The 25,941-nt window shown below is 44.3% G+C and overlaps 1 protein-coding gene across 2 annotated transcripts; it reads left to right on the forward strand.

The window, feature by feature from the left end:
• The first annotated feature begins 338 nt into the window (after positions 1–338).
• Positions 339–22,906, forward strand: myl1 (myosin light chain 1). Of its 2 annotated transcripts, none has more exons than XM_033024208.1 (7): positions 339–561; positions 12,602–12,629; positions 15,842–15,985; positions 16,120–16,293; positions 19,773–19,850; positions 19,954–19,996; positions 22,536–22,906. In XM_033024208.1, exons 1-6 carry the CDS (start codon positions 436–438, stop codon positions 19,980–19,982), a joined length of 579 nt encoding a protein of 192 aa, XP_032880099.1. In that variant the 5' UTR covers positions 339–435; the 3' UTR covers positions 19,983–19,996; positions 22,536–22,906. The 2 variants fall into 2 exon arrangements, with proteins under 2 accessions (XP_032880099.1, XP_032880100.1); XM_033024209.1 differs by lacking the exons at positions 339–561; positions 12,602–12,629 and adding exons at positions 12,228–12,363; positions 12,456–12,480.
• The last annotated feature ends 3,035 nt before the right edge of the window (positions 22,907–25,941 follow it).

Genomic DNA, 25,941 nt, shown 5'->3' on the forward strand with positions numbered 1-25,941 from the left:
CCATGGAGTGCTTGCGACCCCGAGGAATTCCCTTCATTCCCAAATGCCAGGTGAAACTAAATGCACTGGCAGTGATGTCAGGAATTTATAACTTCAGCAGATGAGAATTCGGTTAAAATGTTCCAACATCATGTCAGTACGTCAAGAGTCGCAGAATCCGCGGCTTTCTACCCTTTTAGTGCTGGTGCGAAAATAGGGGAGCTGGTCTGAAGAATTCCTGCTGGTTTGGTGAAGTCCTAGTTCCATTTATAGTCCGGGTAGATTATCTCCCTTCCTGTCGACTGTCCAATCCAACGCATGGGACAAGTTTGTCTTATCGGTAAGGGGCATAAATAGCCCAGCGGTCAGGCAGACTGTGCCCGCTCCAAGTCGACAGCCTCTCGCCACCACCACCACCACACTCCGGTCCGCACTCCGCCCCAACCTACATCCCAAATGGCACCCAAGAAGGACGTCAAGAAGGCCGCGGCTCCTGCTGCTGCTGCTCCTGCCCCGGCAGCGGCAGCGGCCCCCGAGCCCGTCAAACCCAAGGAACCGACCATCGACTTGTCCTCAGTCAAGGTGGGTATGGTCTGCCGGGATGTGATGAAGCGGCTTGGCTTTGCATGTTACCCCACTGACCAGCTCCCGCCGGAGGACCGTCGTGCCAGATCTCCGCTGGTGCATGTTTTGAGAATTTTAACGGGCACCAAATGAAACTGGCGTGAGATTAATGAGCGCGGCTGCTGGCGGTCTCGCTGTTTCCTTGTGTGCCCTCATTTGATCATTCTTCGAAGTCTTTTGATAAATCTGAATGTCGGTCTAATGTGTTTGAAACGTTTGTTTTTGAAGAAACACGCTGTAGCGCTTCGCGGTGGGAAATTGCAGCATGATGAGTATTTCACGCGGATCCTGGGAGTGGTTGCAGCCAAAATTGTCACCAGCCCTGGCTGCCGCCCCCCGCAGGGCGAGCCAGGAGACTGAAACCTCTTGCAGAAATATTGCCAAATATGGGAGCGACACCCATAGCGTGCCAGCTAAGGTTACAATTAAGACATCGTTGCTTTAAAAGGACAGACTCGTTCTGTGTTGCTTGGTAATGCACTGGACTCCCATCCCTTCCCCTAATCAGCTGTTATGGGCTGGTTTGCGCTTGTTGCTGAACTGAGCTGAGCAGCTTCGTTCAGCGGCTCTGCACGGATCCTCGCCAGACCTTCGCCGACCGAATTATCTCAAATCGCAGGAAAAAAGACTGGTGAACATTTAAATGTGATCCAGGATTTCTCCTCGTGGTCTGAACAAGATCCACCTTAACTCTTCATCCCGTGTGCTATTAGCACCGGGAGCATTGAAATTAACACACCGTGTTAATCCCATCCTCAGTTTACATTGAACCCGGTCCCTGTACTGTTCTTACATCAACCTCTCAGGCAGGGAGGCTTCTCTCCCGGTACTAATCTTCTGGTGCATCTGAGCAGAGACTTCCATCCTTGCTGTATTCTCTGGAAGACGTTCCCTGGTATAAGACGCTGTGGATGACACTGGAGTCCCGTCATACTTCATCCAATCCCGGTCCTCTTCCCCAAAAAATCCAGTACGAGGGCGCGGACGGAAATAATGGCAACAGTTTCTCAGATCATAATGAAGGGGAACACGATAAGAGGTTCAGCGGGTATATATATGTAAGGTGATACTGAGCAGGGTGAACGTAAGGGGATTTTGAGGAGAGTATATGTATGAGGAATCCGAGTAAGGTACTGCATAAATTCATAAATCACAGAAGCAGAATTAGACTATTCGGCCCATCGGGTCTACTCTGCCATTCAATCGTGGCAGTTCTAGCCTCTCCTAACCCAATTCTCCTGCCTTCTCCCGATAATCTTTGACACCGTTATTAATCTGGAACCTGATCCAGATATATCTCCGCCATAAAAATGTCCAATGAACTTGGCTTCCACAGCCGTCTGTAGTAATGAATTCGACAGGTTCACCACCCTCTGACCTAAGAAATTCCTCCTCAAATCCTTTTTAGGGAGCTCCAAGTGGATATATATACAAGCTGGTTGTTGGATTTATATTAAAGGGCACTTGGTTTTGAAGTATGTAAGGAAACTATATAGGAGTACATTAAGTGTACCCAAGGATATTTAGGGTATATTTTAGTTGGCTTGGAAGCACATATATGGTGTTACATGCTGCAAATTAGGGGTTAATGAGGCATATGTAGGAGGGCTTATATGTAAGGCATCAAGGTGTATAAGATCACCTTAAACCTGTGCCTGCAGAGCAGTTGCCCATTTATCCTCTCCCCACAAGAAAATGGATCACACCTATCACTCCAGAGACACACCTCCTCAGAGCCCCTTTATACACATTCCCAGAAGGCCCCTCCTTACTTAAATCCATTCAGAATGGGTACACATAATGGCATTGGGGTAATATAAAAGCCTGGGGGGTAAATGAAGGGGATAATTAATGGGTAAATGAAAGGACTGTGGGATCTCTGAAGATATTTGTGTAAGGGAAACTCTGAGGACTCTGCTGAAGCATGTCATGGGGGTTCTAAGAGCTAAAAGGAGGATCCGGATGGGGTTATTTGTAATGAAGAATCCAGGTTCTCTCTCCCTTTGTTTACCTTCTTTATCCCTCCCCCACCTGGCTCCATTTACCAAGCATACCTCTCCTCATCTTCCACCCACCACCTCCTGTACTGTACCCCCTTCCCTGCCCCCTGTTCTATATGCTGCCATCTTTCCCATTTCACCACTCCCCACCCCAATCCTAAAGCAGTCTCCACCTGAAACGTTGACACATTCCTTTCCTTCCACAGAGGCTGCTTGACCCCCCCTAAACAGGTTATTTTGCTCCAGCATCTGCAGTCTTTAGTCCTCCTGGAGTGTCAAGTCTTCAACGTAGCTAGCAGGTTCAGAGTTCTCATAGATACTGGCTGGCCTTGGCCCAGTCCCTAGTCAGGCAGCTCAAATTGAACTGTGTCCCACAGATAGGACAGAAAAGGTCTGAGGGAGGATATGCTGCCTTCATCTCAACTCTGTTGCCACATAGTCACAGAATATCCCTTTACATATCCCCACTGAGTTCCACTCCTTCACTGGGTTTATATGTTTATTTTTGATTTGCATGTTCATTACATCACTTTCTTCAATGGAAGGTTCATTGTTTTCAATAACTTGTGTGGTGTTCCCTATCCTCCCTTTCATGTGTTGGGTGTATTGCTGAATGCTTAATGAAAGTAATATCTGTCTGTGCATTCCCTCTTTGCAGTCTCTTGAGAACGATAAGAAGGAAACAGAACATTGCAAATGCATCGATGTCCTATCAAGTTGCAGACAATGTAAAATCCCGTAAGAGGTAGTGGTCACTGAGAGTGTTTCATTGAGGCAGAGAGAGTTTTTCCCAGAGTCAAATGAATGCTGGGTGAATGAATAATTAATCTGTAATAATTTAAGCAACAACAAAGAATCAAGGTCTCTCGCTCCCTAACAACCTTTACTAATGAAACGGTACTGAACTCTATAATTTAAACAGTACAACTATAATTTCTGTGCGTTCTGAATTGTGCGATACAAAGGTAATCAATTCATTTTATTTGCCAAACCTCTGAGCAACCTGTCCCAATCAAAGTAAACCTAGTCCACATCCTTCACCACGCATTACCGTGTAACCCCAGTAAACTGTGTCAGCTGTCAGGTGATTCCAGTTTCATTCCAATACCCCTGGTGTTTCCTCAGTGCCAAGGATGAAAAATGTCAGAAAATTAAATTGGTTGAAATGCCCTCCTGGTCCATAGATTAATACAGTGTGGAAACAGGCCCTTCGGCCCAACTCGCCCACAACGGCCAACCCTAGTCCCATTTGCCTGCGCTTGGTCCATAACCCTCCAAACCTGTCCTATCCATGTACCTGTCCAACTGTTAAATGATGGGATAGTCCTCTTTCAGCTTGTTCCGTACATCCACCACCTTGCGTGTTCTTTGAAAATTCCCAACCACTTCCATATGGAATTTACAAAATTATGTCACTCTCCACGACAAATGGAGGCCTCAACTCAAAACCATGAAATGAATACTTACACTGCACTTCCGCCACTAACCAAGGTGTTGCAGAAATCCAGAACATTGAATCCAGGAAATTGACAGATGATGTTTCAGGTTAGGAACCTTCTTTCCACTGATTGGAGTAGGGAGGGGAAGAGGAGGAGAAAGCTGGAACATATGGAGATGGGGGCAGGACAAAGCCTGGCAAGTGATGGATGGATACAGGTTAGGAGGGTTTTATTGGCAGATGGGTGGTGTAGGTTACAAAGACTAGAGGTGAAAAGGAGACAAAAGGGTGAGTGAAATATAAAGCCAGAGGGAGGAATACAGGGGATGTGGGGAGGAATAATAGGGCGATAAATTGAATTGAATTGAAGAAAATGTTATTAGCCAAATATGTATACATACAAGGAATTTGCCTTGGTGCTTTGCTCGCAAGTAACAACACGATATACAGTAGACAATTAAAAATAAAACATTATAATTTAAACATGTGAAGAATTAAATAAAATACCAGAGCACAAGGAGTCTACCGAATTTTGGTTGTTGAGTAGAGCTACTGCTCGTGTTTTTATGTCTGGTTATGGTGGCCTTGACAGTCCGCTGTTGCCTTCCAGAGGGACGTGCTTCAAAGAGTTTGTTGCCAGGGTGAGAGGGGTCAGAGATGATCTTACCCGCTCTCTTCCATGCTCTTGCAGTGTACAGTTCGTCGATAGGGGGAAGGTTGCAACCAACAACCTTCTCGGCTGATCGAATGATGCGCTGCAGCCTCCGGATGTCGTGCTTGGTGGCTGAGCTAAACCAGGCCATGATGGAGAAGGTGAGGACAGACTCTATGACGGTAGTGTAAATCTGGACCATCATTGCCTGTGGCAGATTGTGTTTCCTCAGCTGCCGCAGGAAGTACATCCTCTGTTGGGCCTTTTTGACTGCGGAGTGGATGGTGGCCCTCCATTTAAGGTCCCTGGAGATTATGGTTCCAAGGAACTTAAAAGACTCCACAGATGTGACTGTGGTGTTATTGATGGTGAGTGGGGGGAAGGGAGGGGGAGCTCTCCTAAAGTCTACATCAATTCCATCGTCTTAAGAGCATTGAGCTCCAGGTTGTGATGACGCCAGGACGCCAGCTGTGACACTTCCTGTCTGTAGGCAGATTCCTCCCCATCCTGGATCAGTCCAATCAGGGTTGTGTCGTCCACAAACTTGAAAAGCTTGACAGAGGTACAGTTGTTGGAGTAGAGAGAGTAAAGGAGAGAGGAGAGTACGCAGCCTTGCGATGCTCCTATGCTGAGGGTCAGCGGGTCCGAGATGAGCTTTCCCAGCCTCGCATGCTGCTTCCTGTCTGTCAGGAAGTTGATGGTCCACTGACAGAGGGGTTTAGGCACAGCCAATTGTGAGAATTTGGAGTGTAGTAGCTCTGGCACAATGGTGCTGAATGCAGAGCTAAAATCCACAAACAAAATCCTGGCGGTCTAGGTGCTGGAGGATGAAGTGCAGGCCTAGGTTGACTGCATCATCCACTGATCTATTTGCCCGGTATGCAAACTGCAGTGGGTCCAGCAAGGGGTTTGTGATATTTTTCAAGTGGGCCAGCATGTCTTTCAAGAGTCTTCATGACTACAGAGATCAGTGCGACAGGCCTGTAGTCATTAAGACCAGTAATCCTTGGTGTTTTGGGTACGGGAACAACAGTGGAGACTTTGAAGCAGGCCGGGACAGTGCAGGGTTGCAGGGACTGATTGAAACTGTCTGTAGACTGGTGCCAGTTGTTCAGCACAGAGCTGCACGGGGAACAGAGCGATATGTTTTCCTGATTGTAGTATAACAATGATCGAGTGTTCTCTCCCTTCTGGTGGGGCAGGTAACGTGATGTCTGTATTTTGGAAGGTCTCGGCTGAGGTTAGCCTTGTTAAAATCCCCCAAAACAATGACCATGGAGTCCGGGAAGTCACTCTCTACTCATTACATGGTCAGCGAGTTGCGTTTGCGCCTCATGTACGCAGGCTTGAGGGGGGGATGTAAACTCCAGCGAGAATAAAAGTGGTAAATTCCCTCGGAGAATAAAAGGGTTTGCAATTCATAAAAAAAGATTCCAGATTAGGTTAACAGAAGTTAGACAGTTCCGTGATGTCGCTGCACCAGTCCTGGTTAGTATAGAAGCAAATTCCACCGCCTCTTGATTTTCACGCTGCCTATGCTTCATGGTCCACTCTATGTAGTTGAAAGCCAGCCAGTTGCAACGCATTGTCCGGGGTCAACTCACACAGCCAGGTCTCGGTGAAGCACAGGGCAGCGGCTCGAGAGAAGTCCTTGTTTGTTTGGCACAGGAGTTGCAGTTCGTCCACTTTGTTGTTGAGAGAACGTAGATTTGCAAGGAATATGCTCGGGAGCGGTGTGCGTAATCCTCATCGCCGAAGTCGGGCGAGTGCTCCAGAGCGCTCCCCACAGGTCCTCTTCCATCTCAAGACCTTGAAAACAACCACAGCCCCGCCGACGAGAATGTCAAAATAATCCAGTGAGTGAGAGGAATCCGGAATGATGTTTGGATGTACCGAATATCTAATGTCAATGAGCACCTCTCTCATGAAAGTGATCTTTGCGGGATATTCACAGATGACACAAACGACCAGACAAAACAGCAAGGAGCAGTACACCATGGCAGCCATCACGGCGCCACCTTGAAAAGGGAAAAGATGGGGCTTAGGAGTGGGAGATGAGTGTACAAAGGAAGGGAAAGGAGCAGGATGACTGATGAGGTAGGAGATAGTGGGGCGGGGGGGGGGTTTGAAGTTGAATTCTCCAACGAAATTGGAGAATTCAATGTTCATTCTGTTAGGTTTTATCTATTCACGCAGAATATAAGGTGCTGTTCCACCAATTAGTGTGTGGCCTCACTCTAGAAATGGAGGAGGCCAAGGACAGAAAGACCAAGATTTATAAGCCAATGAGTTATGGAGATGCCTCCAAGAGGGATGGATGGGGAAGGTAGGTAAAGGTTGTATAGAACTTTGCTTGGACCATGGTTCAACCTTCCCCCTATCGACAAACTGTACACTGCAAGAGCATGGACCATGGACCAAAGCACATTGTCCTGGACCACCTACATGGATGTGCTGGACAATAGAAAATTAAGAGGTTGTATCAGAACCCATCAGTTACACCTATGAAAGCTGTTGTTCTTTTAACCATATCATAAATGACTGAGGTGCCACTTAAAGAATATCTGTAAAATTAGGAAGTATTGATTAGATAGATGTACAGGATGTCCTATTTATGGATAGGTTCAAAATTAGCGTAACATAAACAATGGCTATTAATGAATGCAAGAAGGAATTCAGTAAACTGCTGAAAGAACTCACCAGGTCAAGCAGCACCTGTGAAGGCAAAGGAATGGTTGATGTTTCAGGTTGAGACCTTAAATTCTGACTGGTGCACGGTTTCAATCTGTAACCCCGATGATCCCTTTTCTTCCACTGATGCTGCCTGACCCACTGTTCTTCCAATGGTTTAATCTTTGCTCCAGATTTCAGCATCTACAGTCACTTAGGCTCCAAGGAATTCAGAAACATCACTTTGACACACAATTAGAATCTGGAATCGTTGAGTGAGCAACTTGAATGTGTTCAAAGGGAAACTGGGCAAAGGCATTAGAGGAAAGGAACAGTGAATACATTGTTCAGTTTTGGTGATGAAGGGAGGGAAGATTGGATTAGTGCTTGTATCTTACATATCATCCACATGGGGAAATGCCCTCTTACTGTGCCACAACTCATATGTGTATCTATAATATTTACATGGACTATTGAATGTTATTGAACCTTGTGTGTAGATACTCAAGGATCCCTTGACATATTTCTGTCAATGGTGGAAGTTAATTGTACTACTTTCTGGGGGTCTGGGATCTCCACCAGGATCAGAAAATGCCCTTGAGCATGTGGTAATGAGAAGCTGTATTAATATGAATTAATGTTAGGATGAGGTGACAATCAGTTGATGCTTTGACCTAGATGGTGTTAAGCTTCAGGATGCCACACTCAGTCAAATGCATCCACGATATGGATGGCAGTCAGTCCCCTCACCTGCAGAATTCAGCTCTTGTGCTATGTTTGGATCAAAGTTGTGGTGTGGTCTTGAGCTGAGTGTTCCTGACACATTCCAAACTGAGCATCTTTGAGGAAGTGACTGTTGATACTTCACCGCACTGTAAGAAAGATGTAATAGCGCTAGAGAAGATGTTGCCTGGGATCTAACGTTAAATTATGAGGTTGGTTTTCTTTAAAAGGCGGGAGATTAAGAAGAGACATGATTGGGGTATGTAAAAAGTATGTAGGTATAGGCTAGAATGCAGAAAACTCTCAAAAGTAGATAAAACGAGAGGACTTAGACATTGGGTAAGGTGGAATAGATTTACAGGGATCTGAGGGAGACCTATTTTGCACAAGTCCTGGAATACACTGCCAGAGAGAGTGGTGGAAGCAGAGTTACTGACAACAATAAAGATGTGCCTATGCATACATGGTTATGTGCCCAGATCTGCAGAATGGGATTAATAGGATGGGTACCCACTGGTTGGTGTGGACATCATGTGCTGAATGGTCTGAATCCATATTGTATGACTATGACTCACTATTGAAGACAGATTCTATCACTTTGAGAATAATAACATTGGCAGGTCAGATTTGTAGTCTGTACTGTGTGAAAGAAGTGAAGCTATTTCCGAAGTGCAGGTCTTCACCACTACAGTTGGAATGTTGTCTCGTTCCCTAGCTTTTGCACAAAAATGTTGAGTATAAGAATTGGGATGTCATGGTTGAGTCATAGATCTTTACAGCAAGGATACAGGCCATTCAGCTCACCTTGTCCATGCCAACCAAGTAGGCATACTGGGCTAGACATATTTGCCTGCATTTGGACCAGAGCTCTCCAAAATCCTTCATATCCATCCATCTGTACAAATGTTTTTTAAAAGTCATAATTGCATCATCTTCTATGGCTTCCTCTGGCAGTTCAATCCAGATACAGATAGCTCACTGTGTGAAAAAGCTGCCCCAGAGGTCCCTCTTAAATCTCTCTCCTCTCACCTTAATCCTATGCCCTCTAGTTTTAGAATCATCTACCCTGGGAAAAAGATTGTGAGTGTTCAGTTTGTCCATGCCCCTCGTGATCTTCTGCACCTCAATAAGGTCACTCCTCAGTATCCAAACTGCAAAGAAAAAAGTCCTCGCCTATCCATCCTCTCCCTATAACTAAAGCCCGCAAGCCCAGGTAATGGTCTGGTGAATCTATATGACACCTTCTCCAACTTAATGACATCCTTCCTGTAGCTGTGCTACTTGAACTGCACAGAGAACTCCAAGTGTGATCTCACCAATTACTTCTATACCAGCATCATGATGTACCAACATTTGTACTCAATAATCTTCCCAATGAAGTTAAGCGTGCCAAATGCCTTCTTCACCACTATGTCCACCTGACTCGCAGTTCTACCATTAACTGTGCAACTCTGCTCTGCAACACCTCATATTTAGCAGAGTTAAATTTAATTTGTCATTCCTTGGTCCATTTTCACAGCCAACTTAGATCCTGTTGTAAACTTAGATGGCTGTTATCCTGATCACGATTACTAGTTTTGTTGTAACGTTCCATATTTACTAACGGTGTTAACTGCATTGTCATAAAACATAGAATAGTACAGCACAGCACAGGTGCAAGTCCTTTGGCCCAAAATGTCTGTGGTGAATATGATGCCAAGATAAACTACTCTTATCTTCTTGCACATGATCCATATCCCTGAATTCCCTGCATAGCCACGTACCTATCCAATGCCTGTTAAACGCCACTGTTGTATCTGTCTCCACCACCACCCCTGGCAGCACTTGGCATTCACCACCGTCTGTGTAAAAAACCTTGTTTCGCACATCTCCTTTAAACTTTGCCCCGCTCATTTAAAAGCCATGCCCTCTAGTATTTGATATTACCATCCTGACCGTCTACCCTATCCATGCCTCTTATAATTTTATATATTTCTATCAGGCACCCCAACATATGAAAGCAAGCATTCAATATGTCTTCTTTACCACTCAATCTACGTGTTTGAAATTGAAAAGAGTTATAGACGGACCCCAAAAGTCTTCTGCACGTGAATGCTGTTGAGGGTCTTGCCATTAATTATATATTTTCTCCTCACATTTATCCTCCCAAAGTGCAATGCCTCACGCTTGCTTGGATTAAACTCCATCTGCCATTTCTTCACCTATTTCTGTAGCTGATGTATATCCTGCTATGTACTTGGACAGGCTTCCTCACAGTCTGCAACTCCAGCAATCTTGGTGTCACCTGCAAACTTACAAACCTACCCATCTACACTTACACCCAAGTCATTTATATATATCACAAACAACAGAGGTCCCAGCACAGATCCCTGCTGAGCTCCACTGGTGACAGACCTCTAGCGTGAATATCACCCTTTTACCACTACTCTATGTCTTCTACCAGTAAGCCCATTATGAATCCATGCAACTAGGTCACAGTTAATCCCACGCATCTTAATCTTTTATATCAGCCTACCATGAGGGACTTTATTAAATACCGTTCCAAAATCCATGTAGACAACATCCAATATGAAAATGTAGTTAACAAACAGCAGGTGACCACCACTGATCTCTGTGGCACACTACTGATCATAGGCATCCAGTCAGAAAACAATCTTCCACAATTTCACCCTGACTCCTTCTTATAAGCCAATTTTGAATCCAGTTGGCTAGCTCACCTTGGATTCCATGTGATCTAACCTTCCAGACAGGCTTACTATGCAGGACCTTGTCAAAATACCTTGCCAAAGTCCACAACTTCCACTGTCCTGTCCTCATCAATCTTCTTGGTGACCTCTTTAAAAAATACTCCATAGATTTTTAAGACATGATTTCCAACATGCAAAGTCATGCTGATTATCCTTCATCAGTCTGTGCCTATCCAATTGCTGATAGATCGTGTCCCTAAAAGAATCCTCTCCAACAACGTATCCACCACTGACATCAGATTCACCAGCCTGTACTTGCCTGGCTTGTCCTCGCACCCATCTTGAATATTAATACAACAACAGCCACCACCCAGTCTTCCAGAGCTTCACCTGTATCTAAAATCAGCCTTGACACAACTTGTGGGCCAGTCCTATCCCTCTCCATAACTAGGTTAAACTAATGGAATTATGGCCGCAAAGTGCTCCCTCATCTGCACTTCAGTCATTTGTCCTAACTCATTCACTATAAGGGGTCGGTCCAGTGTTGCACCTTATTTAATTGGGTCCACTATGCTATGATTAAGGAAGCTTTCTTGGATGCATTTAACCTCCATCCCATTCAGCCCCTTTAAAATGTGGTAAAATGGTAGTTGAAACCTACAATTAGTAGTACCTTTATCTTTTGCAGCTATGTGTAATCTCCCTTCATATCTGCTCCTCTAATTCATTGTGACTAATGAGAGGCCTATAAAACAACCCCATCCAAGTGAACATCCACTTCCTATTTTTAAGTTGTTTCTACTTAGCCTCATTGGATGATCCCCCAAGAATGTTCTTTCTGAGCATTGTAGTTATGTCCTTCTTGGTCAAAAATACAATGCCTCCTCCACTGTATATCCCCAATGCCTTTCACATCTATACCCTGAAATATTGAGCTGCCAGTCCTGCCCTTCTCTCAGCCATGTTTCTGTTGATACAAACTCGACTTGAACACCTCATCAATGTTTCAACCCTAGACATCCCACCCTTTGGTTAATACCAGCGCCCGTCTCCTCGGTGTGGAGGGGAGGGGAGAGGAGAGGCGGTGGGTCTGAGTCGATACTGCAGATCTTTTTTTTAATTTTCACATCGTTAGATTCCATCAATCATTACCTCGCCCGATCACAGCTTGCCCTTATCTCATTGAAGCCTCCTCGGAGACCACGTTACCACCCAATAATATCGTGTTCCTGCATTGCACCAATCTTATTCCCCTGACATCAATAACTGCCCATAAAAATACCAAGGTTCCTTTTATAGCAGGGACCCACTTGGGCCAGCGAGCGCCCGCAGACTAATGGAGGCGGGCCCTGGAAAGTGCTGACATGCCACAGACTCCGTGCTCCCAAAATAGCCTGGCCGGGTATTTCAAGCGTCCTGCTCCTGCCCTAAGAAAGTTAAAGAACTCTGACAGAGAGGGGTGGGCCGTTCCGCGGTGACACCTGATCCGCTGCCCCGTCACTGAGCGCCGGCAATAAGAAGCCGGGAGCCGGGCTGCTGCAGCTCCATCCGTGGGAAGAGCTCAGCGACCCTTGCCGATCTCCAGCCATGGTGGGTCGCGTTGCTGACCGCCGCATAGTCGCTTCCCCTCCCGCTGCATTTGCAATGTGTCCAACCTCTGTTTTCTTCTTCTTCTTTTGCAGTCGTTCTCAGCAGACGAGGTTACTGGTAAGTGACACCGGGGTCCCGGGCCGAGGCAGCCGCATGGAGCGTTGTTCCTGCTCGCTGCTGCCCCCGGCCCGGGCGCCCTCACCACCTCTCCAATCCTCCTCCTCTTTCTCTTTTACAGATCGAGTTCACTGCGGATCAGCAGGAAGGTGAGAAGCGGTTTCCCCAGCAATGCCCCCCCTCCACCCTCCCCCCGCCACCTGCGGATCCCGCTCCGCTCACAACCCGGTGCAGGAGGCGGCTGAGAGCCCGGGTCTGGGCAAGGGGATGGGAGTGGGGGCGACGGGGTGCTGGGGATGGGAGTGGGGGCGACGGGGTGCTGGGGATGGGAGTGGGGGCGACGGGGTGCTGGTGATGGGAGTGGGGGCGACGGGGTGCGGTGCTGTGGCCGTGGGGAAGATGTAATGATGGGTGTTTCCTCTCAGCCTTTGGGAGGGCGCTGGCGTCTGTGGGCGGGCTCAGTATTTGGCCGGGAGCGTTTGTGTGTGAGAGTGGGGAGACGCTAGAATCTCGAGCAAAGCCAAAGTGCTGGAGGAACTCCGCGGGTCACACAGCACCCGTGGAGGGGAATGGACAGACCGCGTTTCGAGTTGAGGCTCTTCATCAGACTCTTGGGAGAAAGCAAGTAGAAAACGGCGAGGGGAAGGGGCGGGCCGAGAACAAAAGAGCCACAGAGGGGGGGGTGCAGTGAAAGACGTCTTTCATTGAGGAGACGCAAGACTCAGATGCAGAATCCTTGAGCAATCTTTCACTGTGAAATCGCAAAGTAATGCCCACTTTGATGAAGCTCACCTCCTCTCTTCCATAGCCGTTCTGTGAGAACCTCTCTCACCAATGACTATCTACACTTCACGCTGCCTCGGGATTGAAAGCAGCCAACATAATCAAGTACCCTTCCCACCCGTCACTCCCTCCGTTGCCAATCCCAACCAGCAGCAGATACAAAGTACATACCACCAGACTGAGGAACAGCTTCTTGCCCTCCGTCATCAGCCATGGTAGAATCCCCATTTTCCAACCTGAAAACACTGGAAGTGTTACACTACAATGCTGAGGAACTTTAATTATGAACTCTGATATATTCTATATTCCGAGTTCACTTCTCGCTACCCGTTGTAGTTACGTTTGGCTTAATTATATTTGTGTATAGTTTCTGCCTAATTTGATTGGGTAGCACACAAACAAAAGCTTTTCATGATATCTTGGTACACCAGTCAAAAATAAATCAATAGGGATGTTTCACGGCAGTCGGGTCACGACCCATGACCCGTACTGTTGCTACGCTACGCTACGCCAAGTGGAGTACACACGATGAACTGCAGGTAGGCACTTACCATTGTTTCCTGCGTAGCGGGCCCGTTAAAACCCGCCGAAATTGTCAATTTTTGCGCTGTAAATAATTATGGAAATCGGGATAAGCGTGTGAGACATTTATCCTACTTCAGAATTCCAAAAGTGAGGAGAAATGACGGTAGATAGAAGCGAGAGCTGAGGGGACAACAACAGACAGAGTGCTTGGCGAACATTGGCCGTTTGCTCACTGCATTTCATCAACTAAGGCATTATTTGTGTTTTTTCTTGATTCCTTTGGCATCTAAAAAGTTTCAGAAGTGATAAATCTGGCTGTAATTTTTTTAGATCGCCCATGGTTCCCAAGTGGGTTTTTACATACAAAATGAAAACGCATCTGAAGAAATATTTACAGCCAGATTTATCACTTCTGAGACTTTTTAGATTCCAAAGGAATCAAGAAAAACACAAATAATGCCTTACTTGATGAAATGCAGTGAGCAAATGCGATAATTCCCAATATTTTCAATTCCAATATTGCACAGCCAATGTTTACCAAGCACTTTAGCTGCTGTTGTCCCTTCAGCTTTCGCTTCTCTTTACCTTTATTTCGCTTCACTTTTGGAATACTGAAGTTGGGTACATGTCTCTCACACTTACCCGGACTTCCACAAGTTTTTTCAGCGCAAAAATTCAACATTTTGGCGGTTTTTAACAGGTAGGAAAGTACGCATTTCTTGCATTAATAACATATACCGGAAGTTACGGATGTCTTCCAGATGGATTGAGCTCCGTGCGTCAGGCCCTATGACCCAGTGACCTTACGTGCAACCCCCCTATACCAATCCCACTGCGTCTCCTATGGATCTTTCACTTTATGCCAGCTCTTGTTCCACCTCTTCCCCTCACCCCATCCCTCTACTCCATCAGTTTGATATAGTTATAGTTATGTTGAGTATAGTGATGTTGCTGTTCCTGATTCAGGCAGAATTATAACTGAAAACCAAATTAAAAATAAAATAGAAAATACTGGAACGCTGGGGCAGCACAGTGGTGCAGCAATAGAGCTGCTGCCTCAAAGCGCCAGAGACCCGGGTTCGATCCTGACTACAGATAATTGGCTTCTATAAAATTTGCCCCAGTGTGTAAGGTGCGAAAGTGGGATAATATGGAACTAGTGTGAACGAATGATCCATGGTCAGCATGGATCTGAGTGGGCTGAAGGGCTTGTTTCCACTCTCTCTTTCTCTTTTTCTCTCTCTTTTCTTCAAATTGCATATTGACACGCAGTGAATGCTTCTGCTTCATCATCTCAGTGACCTGGGTTCAATCCTGATGCAGGTATTGCCTGTGCACATTCTCCCTGAGACTACTTGGATTTCCTCTTGTCATCAGACTTTCTCCCATATCCCAAAGAGATGTGGGTTGGTAGGTTAAATAGTTACTGTAAATCACAGCGAATGTAGGTGGCTGTTAGGAGTGTTGGGGTTCAGCACATGTGAAAGAATGAATTACAGGAAAATAAATGGTGAAATCAGACTGCTCTGATAAGATCAGATATGCTCTGATATCTCAGTAAGAAATGAAAAGTCAGAATATTTGACAACACTGCAGTCAAAGGAGCAGGTACCTCAAATAGTGGAGGTCAGTTTCAGTCGGCCAGTGCTATAAGTGTCCAGTAGCTTTGCCTCAAAATACTTGTATTTCCTTGGGAGATCCATCATTTGCCATGAGATGGTGGTAGAATTTTCCACTACATGCTGGTCGCTTAAACTCTGTTCCCCCCCACCAAAAAAGGTCACTGAATATAAACTTGTCCTTAAAATTTGATTCACAAATGAATGCGAGCATGTTTACTAATGTACGTATAAATGTCATTACAAATGTACTAAACATTCACACTCATTCCTTCTGCTTCAGTGGGTTTTCTGCCTTTTTTAGCATTCTTAGTCTGTATTTATATTGTGTAGGGTGGCACTGGACTGGTGATTTTAATGTGGTCAGAGTTTAATTTATTCTTTCCAATCTTATCCATCCCTTTGTATATATTGTCATGTTCTCTACCCCTTAGACTTCAAGGAGGCTTTCCTCCTGTTTGACAGGACTGGCAATTCCAAGATCACCTTGGTCCAGGTTTCAGATGTCATGAGGGCTCTCGGCCAGAATCCAACTAACGCTGAAGTGAAGAAGATCCTGAGTAACCCCAGTGCGGAGGGTAGGTATCGTGTACAGAATGGATGCCACAAATACGCTCCTGTGTTGCGTAATTCCGATTCTACAAAAATCATATATCCTGAGGACCATGACCTGATAATTTGTCATCTTTTATTTTTATGTTCCTTTCTTTAGAAATGGCCAACAAAGTCATTGATTTCGACCAGTTTCTTCCCATGCTCCAGACCTTGGCTAACAACAAGGATCAGGGATCCTACGAGGACTTTGTTGAGGGTCTGCGCGTGTTTGACAAGGAAGGCAATGGCACAGTGATGGGCGCTGAACTCCGCCACGTTCTGGCCACACTAGGTAAGACAGGGGCACATGGGGACATGATGTAGGTAAGGCCAAATTTGGAGAATGTGTGCAGTTTTGGTCACCCTGTTATTGGAAGAATGTGATTAAACTGGAAAGGGTCCAAAGAAGATTTATAAGGTTACTGGGTCTGGGATGTTTAAGGTAGAAGGAGAGGCTGGCTTTTTTACTCCCAGGAGCATAGGAGGGTGTGGGGTGACATGGAATTTGATGAAATAATGAGGAGCATAAATAAAGTGAATATCCACAGTCTGTTCCCCAGGAAAGGAGAGTCTAGAACTAGACTACATAGGTTTAAGGTGAGAGGGAGAATATTGAAAAGAGACCCGAAAGGCAACTTTTTCTCACAGAGGGTAGGGTTGAGTACATGGAACAACCTGCCAGAGGAAGTGGTAGAGGCAGATACAATATCAACGATTAAAAGACACTTGGACCAGTGCATGGATACGAAGGTTCTGGAGGCATACGGGCCAAGTGCAGGGATGTGGGACTGTGTCGAACAGGCCACTTAGTCATGTGATGAGCTGAGCCAAAGGGCCTGTTTCCATGTTGCATACCCTATGCTCCATGACATCTACAATGTTAAAGTATGACTGTAATTAACGTAAAAATGAGGCCATTCAAGCAAAGTAAATTTGAGAGCATAGAAGAAGAATTTAAAAAAAATCTACATTGAGAGTCTGGCACTTGTCTTTTCTGTAACAGTTTGAACACAGTTGTGCTGCCAATGTATTTTGCATTAAGACACTTAGGCTAAATCCAGAACTTGTTTTCCTAATGTGTTAATATGCATCTATATGACCCCACGAGAGTACATTGCCTAATAGCAGAGGAATTGCCCAGTTACCTGATAGCAAAGTCCCACCATTGAGCAAGTGCTTGTTATGTGATGCTCGGGGAATGAATCGTGGCCAAGTCATTACTTGAACGAGTGTACGGAATTTTAATACACATTGGAACAGGCTGGCTAGAGACTTGAGTGTAAAGGAATACTTCTACATAGATTAATGATGCTGGAAATTAGTCCCAAGGAACCAGTAATCCACATTGCAGAGTTTTGAAGGAAGTGACTGTGGAGAAAGTGGATATGCTGGTTAGCGTTCCAAGATTCTACAGATTCTGGAATTGTCTCTGTGGATTTGAGGATAGCTCCTGTTTAAGGAAGGTGAAAGAAGGATGAGAGGAAATGGGGATTATCAATCCAATAGACTGACAGTGGACATTAGTCATTGGGAAATTGTGGAATCTATAATATGGACTTCAAGACACTTAAAAAAAAATGACCGAGCAGAGTTAATATAAATTAATGAAAGATAAATCATGTTTAACAAATCCGAGTTCTTTAAGGATGTTTCTAGTAAATTGGATGAAGGAAAAGGAATGTGGTATATTTTGATTTTCAGAAGTCCTTTGATTAGGTCCCAAATGGGTTCAGTGAACAAAGTTAAACACATGGAATTGGGGTAATGTAATAACATAGATTGAGATTTAATTTTTTTATTAAATCCTTACTTCTCCCTTTCTTTCCTGTGCCTCACCTGGACACACACCCATTTCTCCCCTTCCCCTTCCATCTATCTTCCTTCCTCTGGCTGCACAATTCGCATGTCTTTTATCCTTATTTCACACTTTATGTTATCTCCCCAACAGCCCCCTCCCTTCTCCCCACCATATTGTCTGAAGAGCCCTGACCGGAAACATCTCCAATCCATATTCTCCAGAGATATTGCCTGACCAGCTGAGTTACTCCAGCATTTAGTCTTTTTTTTTGTAAACCTGCATCTGCAGTTCTTTGTACCACCAGTAAAGATTGAGAGCTGGTTAACGGATATATAACAGAGAGTGAATAAATTAATCATTTTTTGGTTTGCCATTGTGACTTGTAGGATACCGTTGAGCACAGCTTATATTAATCTGGGAGGACAAATGTAATGCTTTCATGTTTTGTGAATCGCACAAAATTAAGTGGGAATGTGAATAGTGATGAGGTTGCAAGGCAAGAGGAGTGCATATAGATGCAAGGAGTGCATAGGCATCAACATGGAACATCATGGAACAATATGTTCAATGTGGAAGAAAGTGAATTCATCATTTTTCTCAATTTTGCTTCAGAGGCATCTGAACAATACCCCTCAAGTACCATTCAGATGCCTCTTAAATTTCATTACTGTTCTTGCTTCTATCATTGCTCCTGACCGTTCATTCCTGACTACAAACTATTCTTTGTGCGAAAAAAAAGAACCCTCAGATTCACATTAAACCTTTTTCTTCTCGCCTTAAACCCATGCCTTCTAGTTTTAGGCATCCATACAATGGGAAACAGACTCTAGCAAAAAATCTGATGTAGGGCTCTCATATTTTTATATACCTCCATCATGTCACTTCTTAGCCTTCTTCACTCCAGCCTATCCAATCTCTCTATATAACTCATCCATACAATCCTCCAATCCAGGCAACATTCTTGTGAATCTTTTCGGCACCCTCCCTAGCTTAATCACATCTTTCCTGTAACATGGTTACAAAAACTGCACGTAGTACTCCAAATGCAGCCTAACCAATGCTTTGTACAACTATAACATGACATTCCAACATCTGCACTGTGCCTCACTGATGAATGCCAGAATGTTGCACACTTTCTTCATCACCCTGTCTACCTGTGTTGCCACTTTCAGGGACGTGTGTACTTCTGTTCCTATGTCTGTCTGTTGGACAACACTCCCCAGGTTCTGTCATTCAATGCCTTGCCCTGGATTAATTCCTCAAAATGCAGAACATGCTTGTCGAAGTTAAATTCCATCTGCCATTCCTTTACCACTATCCCAGTTGATTTAGATCCTGTTGTAGCCTTAGATTACTTTCTTAACTGTACACAATACTGCCAATGTTGGTGTCTTATAAATCATACTGCTCACAGTTTCATCCAGATGATTAATATTGTTTATCTGACAATATTAATGGATCAATGTCTTCGCTTGGAAGAAATATAATGTGAACATGAGGACAGTGTGGGCAAGGGTAGAGAGTCAGAATGGCTGGTGACAGTGGGGCAACCATGCAATGGGATAAGTAGGAAAGCACAAGGTGGTGATGAAGCAGTGAATGGGTGTGTGAACAATGGGGAGTACTGCTGATGACAGCATAGGGTATTGTTCTAGTATCACACCTGGAATTAGCTCACTTTCTAGATATTGATGGCCCATTATGTGGCTGCAGTCATTCTCTCAGAAATCCTATTCATTGGGTATTCAAAATCCTCGCTAAATTATCCAGAGGTTTTTGCTGGAGTGACCTGTTTGCTCTCTAAGTAGATGTTTGTTTGTCCAGGTTTCTTTTGTGGCAAATGTTGCCTATTCCTGTTTTCTGGCTCTTATTGCAGTATGAAGCTGTTACTGTGCACTAGTAAATTGGGTACGGGGAGGGATTGTCCATTGTAATGGAGGGAATGATGCAGCAATTTTTGTTGTGTGCACCAGGTGAGAAACTGACAGAAGAACAGGTGGAAGAGCTGCTGAAAGGCCAAGAAGATGCCAATGGCTGCATCAACTATGAAGGTATTTGTTTGAATGAGCGTGGTCATTTTCTTTCAATTGTTTGGAATTTCCTTTTATTTTCTCATGCGACATCTTACTCATTTATTCTATTTTTCTTTCTCAGCTTTTGTCAAACACATCATGTCTGTTTAAAATGGATCTCCAAGGTATGCTTACTTCCTTCAGATGTCTTTTGGCATCGTGCTCTGTTTCACGTTGTGTACAGTTCCTAATTTGTGACGTCCACTTGTTGCTTGCTTGCTAATAGCCCATTGGCTGCACAGAACAGCTATCAGCTGTGTCTCAGCAGTTTACTATCAAGACATTTAAGAAAGAGAAAGCACAGAATGGGAGATATGTAGCTCCAGGTGCAGTACAAAGTGTGTTCAGGATGTCCTTGGGAGGTGTTTTTTTTTTCCAGACCAAAACCAGGCAGGAATTACAGCATCTCTATGCAGACAGAACATAGTGGTTTGTAAGATCCTCATGAGCAGGTAATGCCTGAAGGTTACAGCAGCACCTTAACATTTCCCTTTCCATCACCTAATGTTTGAACTGGGTAAAAAGTAACAATCCTGATTTTAAGTGGATGTCAAACAATATATTTCAAGTGAAAGCATGTATGTAAGGTTAAAGGAATGATCCAATATTCTTGCTCATTATAGGATATGGGCATCACTGGCAAAACTGGTATTTATTGTCTCTCTTTGAGGATGTTAGCTGGAACAGTCCATATGTTGAACTTGGTCCCCATGTCCATCATGACAGTAGAGGACACTGGGTAATCCTGAATTTTGAGCCAATAATTGTGATGGAATTACAGTACATATTAAAATCATAGCTTGAATGATCGAACATAGAACAGTACAGTTAAGGAATAGGTCGTTCAGCCCACAATGTCTGTGCCAAACATGATGCCGAGTTAATCTCCTCTGCCTGCATGTGATCCTTCATTCCCTGTAAATCCATGTGCCTAGCTAAACGCTTCTTAAATGCACTTGTCATATCCGCCTCCACCATCGCCCCTGGCAGCATGTTCAATGCACCACCACTCTCTATGTAAAAAATAAACTTGCCCTGCATATCTCCTTTAAAATTTGTCCCTTTCACCTTAAAACTATGCCCTCTACACTTTGACATTTCCACTCTGAAAAAAGATTATTCCATCTACGCCTCATAATTTTATGTACTTCGATCAGGTCTTCTCTTAGCCCCCGACACTGCAGAGCAAACAATCCAAGTTTGTCCAACCTCTCCTTGTACGCAATACCCTCAAATCCAGGCACCATTCTGGTAAACCTCTTCTGCACCCTTTCCAAAATCTCCATCTCCTTATCACAATGGGACAACCAGAACTGCAAGCAATACTTTAAATGTAGCATAACCAAAGTCTGATAAAGCTGCAACATACTCAATGCTTGATACATACTCAATGCCTTGACCAATGAAGGCAAGCATATCATATTCCTTCTTTAAACATAGAAACATAGAAAATAGGTGCAGGAGTAGGCCATTCGGCCCTTCGAGCCTGTACCGCTATGGCTGATCATCCAACTCAGTATCCTGTACCTGCCTTCTCTCCATACCCCCTGATACCTTTAGCCACAAGGGCCACATCTAACTCCCTCTTAAATATACCCAATGTACTGGCCTCAACTACCTTCTGTGGCAGAGAATTCCAGAGATTCACCACTCTCTGTGAAAAATGTTTTTCTCATCTCAAAGTTTTACCACCAGATGGCCTGCGCATGCTTCTTTTCATTTTTGTTCCTATGTACAGCCAGATTGTGTGCTGCTCTAGAGAAAAATCTGGAACTAGTGGTGTTTCCAAACGCTTGTTGTCCATTTTCGACAGTGGGCTTTGTGTTTAGAACATAGAACAGTACAGCAGAGAAACGGGCCCTTCTGCCCACAATGTTTGGGCCGAATATGATGCCTCGTTGAACTGACCTCATCTGCTTGCACATGATCTGTATCCCTCTATTCCTTGCATTTCCATGTGCCTATCCAAAAGCATCTTATACACTACAATCCTATCTACCTCCACCACCAGCCCTGTCAATGCATTCCAGGCCTCCACCACCCTTTGTGTAAAATAGCCTGCATTTCTCCCTTGGACTTTTCCCCCATCAATTTATAGCTATTCCCTCGAGGGTTGGACATTTCCACCCTGGGAAAAAGGTTCTGGCTATCTATACTTCTAACGTCTCCCCTGACATTGCAGAGAAAACAATCCAAGTTTATCCAACTTCTCCCTGTAGCTGAAACTTCTCCAGGCAGCATTCTGGTAAAGCTCCTCTACACCCTCTCCATTTGGAATATTGCATGCAGTACTGGTCGCTCCGTTGCAGGAAAGACGTGGAAGCTCTCCAACTAAAGTCTTTCCCAAACAAAGTCTTATGACTTCCTGAAATATGAGAGGTGTATATTACATAAGGTGTTTGTCGAACTGTTACAGTGCATCCTGTAGGTGATGCATTGAAGGAGTTCCAGGATAGTGCATTGAAGGAGTTCCAGCTGTCGGAGAGGGGATGGGGTGGGTGGTAGGGAGGTGGTGTAAGAGAACTAGATGATTAAGGTAGGGGTTGTGAGTGTTTAAAAACTTGGAAATCAATGCTTTTAGAATTTTATTTTTTTTAATATACGTTTTGTACTGCAAGAATGTTACACTTTGTTCATGTTCTTTGCATTGGCATTGGTTTCCAGAATTGATGCACATGGTTCTAAGTCACTGAACACCTGACGCAGCCAAGATATCACAACATGGAACTGTCCCAACTGTGCAATTGGTCTACTTTCAGGCTGCACAAGAACTGCTTTTTTTACATATCCAATGAACTATGTTTCAACCAACAAAAAGGGGAAAAAAGAAAAGAAGATATTTTTAGTACCAAACCGGATGGATAAAACTGCTTAGTTTGTCCACGATGTTTGATGTGGTTGAAAAGTGCACACGGAAGTCAGCATCCAATAAAGGCTCGTGGTCAGTCTCTGGCTGTATCTTCCATGTTATATCTCTACATGGGGCAGTCTTCGTTCATAAATACTAAAAAAAACAATAAAGTGTTTAACGTTGACAGCATTAACTTTTCAACTATCTAGCACTGGATAGTGTGCTGCCATTTTACCTGACACTCAGTCCAGCTCTGCTATTTTGAGAACCTTCATTGTTGTTCTCAGTTAAACTGCAAAAGCTTCAAGTTATCTAGAAAAAAAAGTTTTCTAATTGGCTTACTTGATCATATGATATCAGCTAGTATGACAGCGTTCATCCAACATTGGTGTTGCTTGGCATCAGACGGTCTTTGCCATGGTTTCCTGGCAGCAACTATTTGGTGAGCATAGAGGAAGTGGAAGCTCAGGGACATAAGAGAGGGAAGGTGGTCAGGGATGCAGAAGTAAGTGGCCATAGTGGACTCCAAAAACAATTGATAGTTACTGGGGTAATTTAGGTGTGTTACCAATAGTAATACTTGGATTCCTAGTCATTAGAGATAACAATACAATGATTCACTATCAGTGACATGGAGAAGTATATGTATTGCCTGATATGCTTTCAATAACTTAATCCTTCAAAGTCACACTCACCCTGAACCTACAGCCAGAGTCCCCTGCGCTGTATGATCTAGTGTGAGGCTCCAGAGGCATGGTCCTTTTCTGAAAGCCAAGGTTTACCTTTATCTCCTTCAATCCTGGCCTGGTCTATGAAAAAGACAAATGAGAGCTGGTAACTTCAGTCTGAAGAAGGGTCTCGACCCGAAACGTCACCCATTCCTTCTCTCCAGAGATGCTGCCTGTCCCGCTGAGTTACTTCAGCTTTTTGTGTCTAACTTCAGCCAAATTTGTATTTGGATGTCACCCATCAAACTGGCACTAGAACTCAACTTAATTAGTTCTTAGTTCCGAGCATTATCCACCCACAGTCTGTGGCCCTGTTGAATCAAAGCCTCCCCCCTCACTCCCACCCCACATTTGTGATTCTTGAATTTTGAGTTTCTCCTATCTTAATACTGTCTTAAGCTCATAAAACCACTCCAGTGCCATGGTGTGTGCCCAAATGCACTTTGTCACCAAATCCTCTTTTTGCTCAAAATTGATCAATTCCTAATTCTAACCTGTTTACCCATTTGACCTCAATCCTCACTCATCGCAAGCAACTGCAATTGTGTCCACCAATATTTTTGTTTTTAATTCATTCAAAAGTCAGGAGGTAAATCATTAATGACATGGTACTCAACTTTTGACCTGCTTTAAGAACAGCATGTTGTGTGGAAATAGTTGTATTCTTGCTCTTTTATGAATAGGAAAGTTTTGGGAGAGATATAGGCCAAATAGGTGTTGGTGGGCATGGTTGAGTTGGATTGAAGAACTTGTTCCATCATGTGTGGCTCGAGTGATCTCCAGGATACCGGATTTAGTTTAGAGAAAAGGGGAAAAGGGGCCTTTGGCCCAACAAGTCCACGCAAACCAACAATTACCTGTACACTAGTTCTATCCTACACACTAAGAACAATTTACATACAAACCTGCACGTATTTGGAATGTGGGAGGAAATCGGAGCACCTAGAGAAAAACCACTCAATCACAGGGAGATCGTATAAACTCTGTCCAGACAGCACCTATAGTCAGGTTCAAACCTGTGAATTTGGCAATAGTAATGCTGTTGAGATGGATAGGAGAGGTGGTTTGAGTCCCTCCTGTTGCATTCGGACACTGTCCAGAGGTGAATATTACCTGCTACTGAATGTTATTCAGATGTTGCTACATCTTGGCTTCATTTGTTATGGAGATGGAACTGAGTACTGGACTCATCAGTAAAACCCACATATATTACTATTTTGGGGAAGATCATTATTTCCGTGCTTGAGGTCAGAGCACAGCCACGAGAAACTCATGCAGAAATGGCCCAGGGATGAGATGATTTGCCTCCAGCAATCAACCCTCTTGTGAGAGGACGCCGTTGTAGTGAAGACTTCCTGCTGCTCTGCTATGCCAGATCAAAGAAGCACAATGAGTTTGTGCTACCAGAGCACATCAGAGGCTGGGTATCCCGCGGCAAGAGACTCACTCCTGACACCCTAAGGCCTTTCTACTGTCCATAAGCCACAAATCAAGAGTGTAATGACTGCAGCTTGAATGACACTCAAAAACCTTAATACGATCCAGCACATTTGATTGGTACCTCTACCACCACCCTGTGTGCATACTTCACAAAATGCATCAAGCAACAGCACTTCCCAAACCCGTTACCTCTAGCGCCATGAGGGACAAGGGCAGGAGGTGCCGGGCACAGCACTAGATGCAGGTTTCTCCCCAATTCACAGAGCTTCCTGACATGAAATATATTGACTATCCTCCTTTGTCATAGAGTCACAGGGCTATAAAACATGGAAAAAGGCCCTTCAGCACAACACATCCAAACCAACCTATATTTGTACGAGAGTGAGTCCCATTTGCCCCTTTTTGACCCACATCCGTTTCCTAACATGAATCTGTTTAAATGTCTTTCAATTGCAGGCATCATACCTGCCTCTGTCACTTCCTCTGCAAGGTCATTCCATAATACCCACTGTCCTTTGTCTGAAAAACTGCCCAATAGGTCCTTTTCAATTTTTTGTCCTCACCTTAAATCCATACCCTTTAGTTTTACTCCTACCCGCTAGGTTAATGACTGTGACCATTTACCTTATTTTGCCCGTCATTATTTTCCCTGGACCTATGCTCAAAGGCCTGATCGATGAAACATGTGTGTCAAATGTTATCATCACCACCTTGTTTACCTATGTCACCACTTTCAACTATGTACTTTACCCAAGATCTCTCTGTTCAACAATATTCTCGACAACCCTGGCATTTACTGTGTAAGTCGAGCCTTAGTTTAACTTCCCAAAATACAATACCACACTTGTTAAATTTCATTTATCATTCCTTGGCTCACTTTCCCAGTTGATCGAGATTCTGTTGTAATCTTGTCGTCTGCAAACTTACCAACTCTGCGTTACATTCTCACCCAAATCATTAATATTACATTACAAAGAACAGTGGATTCAGTCCTAATCCCCATGGCGCAGCACTGGTCACAGGCTTCCAATCTGTAAAAACAACCTTCCAC

Source organism: Amblyraja radiata, chromosome 7 (genome assembly GCF_010909765.2).
Source record: "Amblyraja radiata isolate CabotCenter1 chromosome 7, sAmbRad1.1.pri, whole genome shotgun sequence".
Taxonomy (NCBI): Eukaryota; Metazoa; Chordata; class Chondrichthyes; order Rajiformes; family Rajidae; genus Amblyraja; species Amblyraja radiata.